Source organism: Oncorhynchus keta, unplaced genomic scaffold, assembly GCF_023373465.1.
Source record: "Oncorhynchus keta strain PuntledgeMale-10-30-2019 unplaced genomic scaffold, Oket_V2 Un_scaffold_5444_pilon_pilon, whole genome shotgun sequence".
NCBI lineage: Eukaryota > Metazoa > Chordata > Actinopteri > Salmoniformes > Salmonidae > Oncorhynchus > Oncorhynchus keta.
This window is the reverse complement of record NW_026290960.1, coordinates 1-7,582: the sequence shown is the minus strand read 5'-3', so window position 1 is coordinate 7,582 and position 7,582 is coordinate 1. Positions and strand designations below refer to the sequence as shown.

The 7,582-nt window shown below is 40.5% G+C and overlaps 1 protein-coding gene across 1 annotated transcript; it reads left to right on the top strand.

Moving 5' to 3' along the window:
- Window positions 1-282: 282 nt before the first annotated feature.
- Window positions 283-7,551, top strand: myef2 (myelin expression factor 2; the record flags this gene model as incomplete). Its single annotated transcript, XM_052516888.1, is given in 9 exon segments — window positions 283-482; window positions 1,765-2,151; window positions 2,962-3,160; window positions 6,496-6,564; window positions 6,868-6,886; window positions 6,889-6,940; window positions 6,942-7,035; window positions 7,037-7,063; window positions 7,398-7,551. Coding segments are annotated over 9 exon segments (1,087 nt in total), but the record flags the coding sequence as incomplete, so codon positions are not given.
- Window positions 7,552-7,582: the final 31 nt, after the last annotated feature.

Below are 7,582 nucleotides of genomic sequence, written 5' to 3'. Positions count from 1 at the left end.
AAATAACACATTTGGAATCATGTACTAACCCCGTGTCAGCCTAGTGGTTACAGTGATGGGCCAGTAATTGAAAGGTCGCTTTTGTCCCTGAACAAGGCTGTTCCCTGGTTGTTCTTTGACTTGCCTTGTTAAATACTTTTTTGAAATTATGTTTCGATTTGGTTTTAGTAATTTCAATATTGAAATTACTAAAACCATATCGAAACTTTAGAAATATATCAATTGTTTGTTGAAACCTAATGGGTGTTTCGGTTTTAGGCTATGAAAGACAACCAGGCCAAATTCTCGCATTTTCTCGCGTTGGTGGAGGCCTGGAGCGTCACTAATTTTAAATTGCGCAGTGTTAGCGGAGGCGCATCTCTCGATTGAATTAGCTTTCTCTGCAAACCGACGAATATGGCAGATATTGTCCAGGAAATTATTGAACCCATTGAGGCTGAGACAGAGGGAACATCTCAGGATGGCACGAATGGCCTGAAAATGTAACTAAAATGTCGTATTTTTCTGACAATCTGTGCTGCACTCACAGGCAAGATGGAGGCTAGCTAACGTTAGCCTAGCATTAAAGCTAGCATCAAACTAGCTATGGCTTGCTATCTAGTTGCTACTTTGCTTGCTTGCTAGCTAGCTAACTTGTTGGTTATCGTCAAATTTGTTTTTAGATTAGTGTAATATATCGTTATTTTACTAGGTAGTTATGCAGATAACTACATTAGTTTTATCCATCCAACCATGTGTAGCTAGCTAACGTTAGTGCGTTTAACTCATAGAATTATCATACTAGAACGTACATGAACCGTTTGGCGGATAAATGTCAGCCATTTTGGGCAGGGAGTTGGTCAACCATTGTTTGCCAGTACTGTGAAAAGACTGTAAATAATGTATTTGAGAAATGTATCCTTACTGTATGTTAGCCAGCTTTAGAGGAATGATTCCATATTTTTGGGAATGCCAACATTCCATTCAGACAATGCAGTCAATCCACAGCCATAAACTGGCTGAAATCAGTTGATGATGGGACTTATCAATGCATCAAGTAACGTTACTAATATTGCTCTCAAGAAAACATTTAGACATTAAGGTCTGTTTTGTGTGTATATTATATATATAACATTTTAATTAGTATCTTTATACAGAACATTTGTATAAAACTAATGAACTGTACAATATATTGCATTATTTTAGTTTTACAATTATATTACAGCATTTTGATATGTCACATGCCTTTTTTCTTTTACTACATAAAGTAAAATCTGGATTATACCTCGACTGCCATCCATTCCTATTAGACTGGTTTGGATTTCTCCCTGACCAATATGGCTGCAATTTTCAGCCCATTGTGGGACTTTGAAGGTGTATAACATTGGCCCCTCAGTAATTTAATAGGATTTATATGGTTTAGGTGCACAGTCCCTTAATGGAGATTTAGCTAGCGAACAGTTAGATAGCCAATAGACAGTTGGTAGTAATGTATTGCCCGTGTAGAGCCGACAGTTTGAATGGAGTCAATTTGTAGTTGAATCAAGAGTTGCCTACAGTAACTTTCCTCTCCTCTCTGTGAAAAGTTGACTTTGTAGCTAACTAGCCGTTTGTGTCTATAAACCCATGTTAGTTAAGGGAGATTGAAGTTGCATAAACTTATGTGCACATCTTTGTTATTTGGCACATGGGTGAAATGACCATGCCATGTAGGTTTAGGTAACATTACCTATAACAGACAAGCTAGCTGCATCCATTAATACGGTCCTCTTCTGTTTTCTTCAGAGAGCCGGAAGAAGACGAGGTTCTTGGTGAAGATGTCCCTGCAGAAGAAGAGGACCTAGGCCTGGGTGATGACGAGGTCCTTGGAGATGAGGTCCTTGGTGATGATGATACCCTTCTCGATGGTGACCCTATCGATGACGCCCCTATCAATGATGCCGAAACCCTTGCAGATGACCCTACTGATGCCCCAACCCAAAATACTAAGTCTGAGCTCAAAGAAAAGATGTCCGGAGGAGGCCGCAAAGGGAACCGCTTCCACCCCTACAAAGAGAAGCAGGTCACTGGGGACAAGAAGGGCGGAGGAGGGGGTCACAGGAACCGTGTGTTCATTAGCAATATCCCCTATGACACGAAGTGGCAGGCTATTAAAGATCTGATGAGAGAAAAGGTAATCCATCCACACACAGGGCCATGCTTCTTCTCCCTATAGAGATGAGCCCTATTCTTTCCAGCTCAACAGGAGCTTTCTCAGTCCTCTTTGTGACCAGAACATAGACCTAGCCATATCTTCTCGTAGTTCCTTCTTTTGAGGCAACATGTTATTGTATTGCCGATGTTATTAAGTCAGTAGAATAGACATTTCTGGATTTTTCATTTTTTACTCCTTGGTGGACACCAATTTAGCTTGGATTGAATTGAAATGTCTGTGCTTGTTAAAGTTGTTATGTAGTTAGCTACTATTGGTTTTATGATATTGACTTACAGCTCCAAAATGTAACCTCAGACAATTAGTAGTATTGACTACTTGATTCAGTTGAACCTGTGTTAAGGTGACAAATGATTGTTTTGTATGAATGAAACCATTGTCTTTCTGTGCACTGAACTATTGGGTCTTTAGCTCTTCACAAAGTCTTTTTCAAGGTGAAAGGACACCTTTTAAACTGTAGTGACTTCTTGCTATGTTGACAGGAACCGTGTTGACCAAACTGTTCTTCTATACTGAAGTGTGATCTGAATTCCCAGGTTGACAGTAGTTGACTGACTGTGTGTCTGTCTCAGTCGAGCCCAGGAAGGCATTGGAAGGGGTTGTGTGGTGACTATTGGTCTGGGCTCACTGTTGACCAATCATGGGGAAGCATCGTAACGGCATAACCAAGGCAACGGCCTGCCCTGGAGCGAGAGTGGTGGTTCAACAGTCGACTGGTGATTTTAAATGCCTTTTGTTCTCTTGGTATTTTTCCTTTGTATGTCTCATGAAGTTGGTGAGGTTACATACGTGGAGCTCTTTAAGGATGCTGAAGGAAAGTCAAGGGTAAGTGATGTGGACCAACTCACTGCACGAGGTTTTAAATGCCCTCCACTGCAGTATATCTTTATTTACCAAGTGTTCTGTAAGGCACTGATCCAAGGGGTTATCCATGTATGTCTATGGGATGATATGTTGGTGGCTGTTAGCTAGAGCCTGTTATAGCCTAGTTGGCTGTAGAGTGATGGAGGATGTCTTCTTGTTGATTCTGGAACACTAACTTGAATTCATCTGAAACTTAGTACACCTTTGTTTTTAAGTTGTTGTAGTCTTCTCAATTGGTGTCAAAGTTTGGCAGTTGACCATTTCTCAAAGGGATTTTGATGTCTTATTGATTGACATTTTACTTTTCGGTCTTCAAATTGTTACCTTTTTATTTGGATCAATGTCACAATTATCTCTTCATGAACAAACTAATTATTTCTAAAATATTGTAGATTTTGTATAAAGTAACTTTCTTCTTTCTCCAGCGGCTCACAGTAAAATCTCACCATCGTTTATTCATCTGTAATATTATGATGCAGCCAGGAATTTGCAAACTAGGTTGTGAATGTATTCAATTCAGCCATTTAATGTAATATGTAGTTTGAGAAATGGACTGTTTAGTATATACTCCTAAACAAACGTAGACACAGAACGGACATATTTGTAAGTATATCCTGAGTTCTTTTATTCCACTGAAGACGGTAAGGTACCATGTCTCTACTGGGAACAAAAAAAACAATAGGAATATAGGAACCCAAGTCAATGTCTTTTAAATTCATAACTTTTTATCTTGGATACGATCAAAACACACTCTCCACATCAAGGCCTGTTAGCTGGCCCTTCAAGATGGATTATGTAATCTACTGATAGCATGATGTCAAATGTGTGATGATGATGATGTTAACTGTTGTCAGTCTAATCACTGTCTTTGTTCATTCCCTCTGTTATGGATCTGTGTCTCTGGATCCCTGGTGTTATCTGTACAGGGATGTGGGTAAGGAACCAAACTTTACCTGTCTAACTTTGCAACATGGTCTCAGTACATTTTGTATGATCCTGTACGTAAATCTGACACACTCCCTTTAATATGATGTTTTACATTTCGTATGGTATGTGTTAATTTCATATGAAATGTTAATTACAATTTTCATATGTTATAAATTGCAGTTTGTAATTTGCAATGTGTATATGCTACTAATTCCAATTTGTGGCCCATGCTAGCTAGGTGGCTAACATTAGCTAGGTTAAGTTAACCTCTCTGGGATATGTAGGACGCTAGCCTCCAACCTGGCCAAAATCCAGGGAAAATGCAGAGCGCCAAATTCAAATAAATTACTATAAAAATGTAACTTCCATGAAATCACACATTCAATATACCAAATTAAAGTTGCACTTGTTGTGAATCCAGCCAACGTGTCAGATTTCAAAAATACTTTACGGCGAAAGCAAACGATGCTATTATCGGAGGATAGCACCCCAGTAAACAAAGACAGACAAGCATTTTTCAACCATCCAGGTGCGACACAAAACACAGAAATAATGATATAAAACATGCCTTACCTTTGACAAGCTTCTTCTGTTGGCACTCCAATATGTCCCATAAACATCACATATGGTCCTTTTGTTCGATTATTCCCATCGATATATATCCAAAATGTCCATTTATTTGGCGCGTTTGATCCGGTTCCAACTCGCTCAACATGACTACAAAAGTTACCTGTAAGCTTTGTCCAACCATTTCAAACTACTTTTGTAATACAACTTTAGGTATTTTTTTACATATAAAATTGAAGACTGGATGATCTGTGTTCAATACCGGAGGAAAACAAAGTGTAGCTAGCTTTCAGGTCACGCACCTCTAACAAAGAGTACACTTCCCTCATTCTGAACAGTGTTACTTCTTCATTTCTCAAAGGAAAAACCTCAACCAATATCTACAGACTGACATCCAGTGGAAGCGATAGGAACTGCAAGAAGGTCCCTTAGAAATCTGGATTTCCAATGAAAACCCATTGAAAAGAGTGACCTAAAAAAAAAAAAAAATCTGAATGATTTGTCCTCGGGGTTTCGCTTGCCAAATAAGTTCTGTTATAGTCACAGACATGATTCCAGTGTTTTCTATCCAATATGCGTTATCTATAATAATATGCGTATCTTAGCTTCTGAGTGTGAGTGGCAGGCAGTTTCATTTGGGCACACTTTTCATCCAAAATTCCGAATGCTGCCCCCTATCCTAGAGAAGTTAATGGGTTAGGTTTAGCTAACATGCTAAGTAACTAAAAAGTAGTAAGTAGTTGCTAAAGTTTTCCTTGAGATTCGAACATGCAACCTTTGGGTTGCTAGACGTTATATATCCACCCCAACCAACCACCATTTAGTTTTTTGCCTTAAGTAAACTTCTGTTTCATGTAAAAAGTGTCAAGTCGTACTAATTTCAGTGTCCCGGATTTACTTGTAATATGTTAAGTCTAGTCTGAGACCAGGCGGACACGGGGTGCTTCTCAAATGACACCCTATTCCTAGGGCCCTATACAATCTGTTTGAATTCTATTGCGTGACTCTGTTTAGCTTCTCCCCAAATTCAGTTTTCTCCGTTTTTGTATGTCCAAGTTTCAGTTTTTCCAGGTTTTCGCTCAAATCTTAAACCACCCCAGGAGGCCAATTTTGAAGCCTGGGAAAACACTTCAATGTCAATTATTTTGGTATACACAGCACCTAGCAATTTGCTTTTATTTTGCTTTGTTTTTGTAGTGTATGTGATGGTAGTGTTTGCCAAACAGATACCCACTGGATTTATGCAAATAATTATTCAGCCAGGTAAGCATAGGCTACTTTGTAGAAGGTTTTGGGTGAGCCTTTCCATCTACCAGAAGAGTTTATTAGCATTGTCGCAAACCTTTACATAAAGGGGTAGCTGCACGCACAGGTGGGGGGGGAATTCTTGTTGCCTCTTCAGAGTTGCAGGAAATACGAATCATTGACGCATTCTGTTAATGTCTTGGGCAAATTAATACTTTTTTTTAGACATTTAGTTGATTCCCTACTAAGTTGGAGCGGCAGGTTAGCCTAGTGGTTAGAACATTGGACTAGTAACCGGAAGGTTGCAAGTTCAAACCCCTGAGCTGACGAGGTACAAATCTGTCGTTCTGCCCCATAACAGGCAGTTAACCCACTGTTACTAGGCCGTTATTGAAAATATGAATTTGTTCTTAACTCACTTGCCTAGTAAAATATATTTGAAAAAGTTCAATACATTTTTGAATTTTATTGTCTGGATTCTGTGGTACCGTCCTCGTGTAGGGCCCTATATTCCCCATTCAGTACACTACTTTTGACCAGAGTCACATTGGGCTGCTAATAGGGTTCTGGTCAAAGTAGTGTACTATAACATGGGGAATAGGGTCTATTTCAGACACACCTTAATTTCATGAGGCATTGTTATACATGTCTTCATCCACTGACTGTCTGTCCTGCAGTGTTGTGGAGTTCAAAGATGAGAGTTTGTGAAGAAGGCCATAGAAGTCATGAACAAATATGATCTGAATGGAAGACCCCTCAATATCATGGCGGTAAGGACCTGTTCACACTCTAGGCACCACACGGTGATGAGAGATTACATTTAGTGGTGTGCAAAATCTGCACTTCCAGCCTGCTGGAAATGTGGTTACATTAACATGGTTTGTAACTGTAATCACTGAGAACTAGACCTAGTTAACGTCAAAGTTTAGAGTTGTAATTATAGGTTGGAGGTCAAAGGATGGGGCCATGTGTTTATGTGTTGTTTCCCTGCTCCAGAACCCTGATGTGGATGGCTAAAGCTCAGAGTTGAAGTAATAGGTCAAAGTTTAGGGGTTATCTGTTTCCCTTTTCAGGATCCTGATGGTGAGCGTGCTCGCGTGTGCTGCAGCGTACAGGGGGATGTACCCTGGAGGGAGGCAGAGGTGGGAGGGGGACCGGGTGGTGTAGGTGTACCCCCAGCCATCGCCTAACAACCTAGCGTCCCCCATGAAGTTATCAGCTCTCTACGGGTCGGACGCCCCTGCAGGGACCACTGTGTTCGTAGCCAACGTGAGGCAAGCATACTATACTCTCTGATGTCTGTCTCTCTTCTCTGTGCCTTTGTCTCTGACCATCTCACCTCACTAAATTTATATCTGCTGTATTGAAGTACCAAGTTAACCTACCAATATTCCGGTTTACCAATTGAAGACAACTTGAGCAGTGCACTCTAAATCTCAAGTCCGACTGCGTCTTCCTAGAACTTGAAGTTCCATGTTGACCATGTTAGTTTCACTGTTCTCTATGCTATTGCTAACTCGTCTTCTCCTGTCTGTTTAGATGTGTTGTGTGGTAAGTTGTTTCTATGCTAACCCGGTCCCTCCCCTCTGCGGTCTCCTCCCAGCTGGACTTCAAGGTGGGCTGGAAGAAGCTGAAGGAGGTGTTTGGTATGGCAGGAACAGTGAAGAGGGCTGACGTGAAGGAGGATAAGGATGGGAAGAGCAGAGGGATGGGGACTGTTACCTTCGAACAGGCCCTGGAGGCTGTACAGGCTATCTGTATCCTTTATATACTACCACAGAACACACC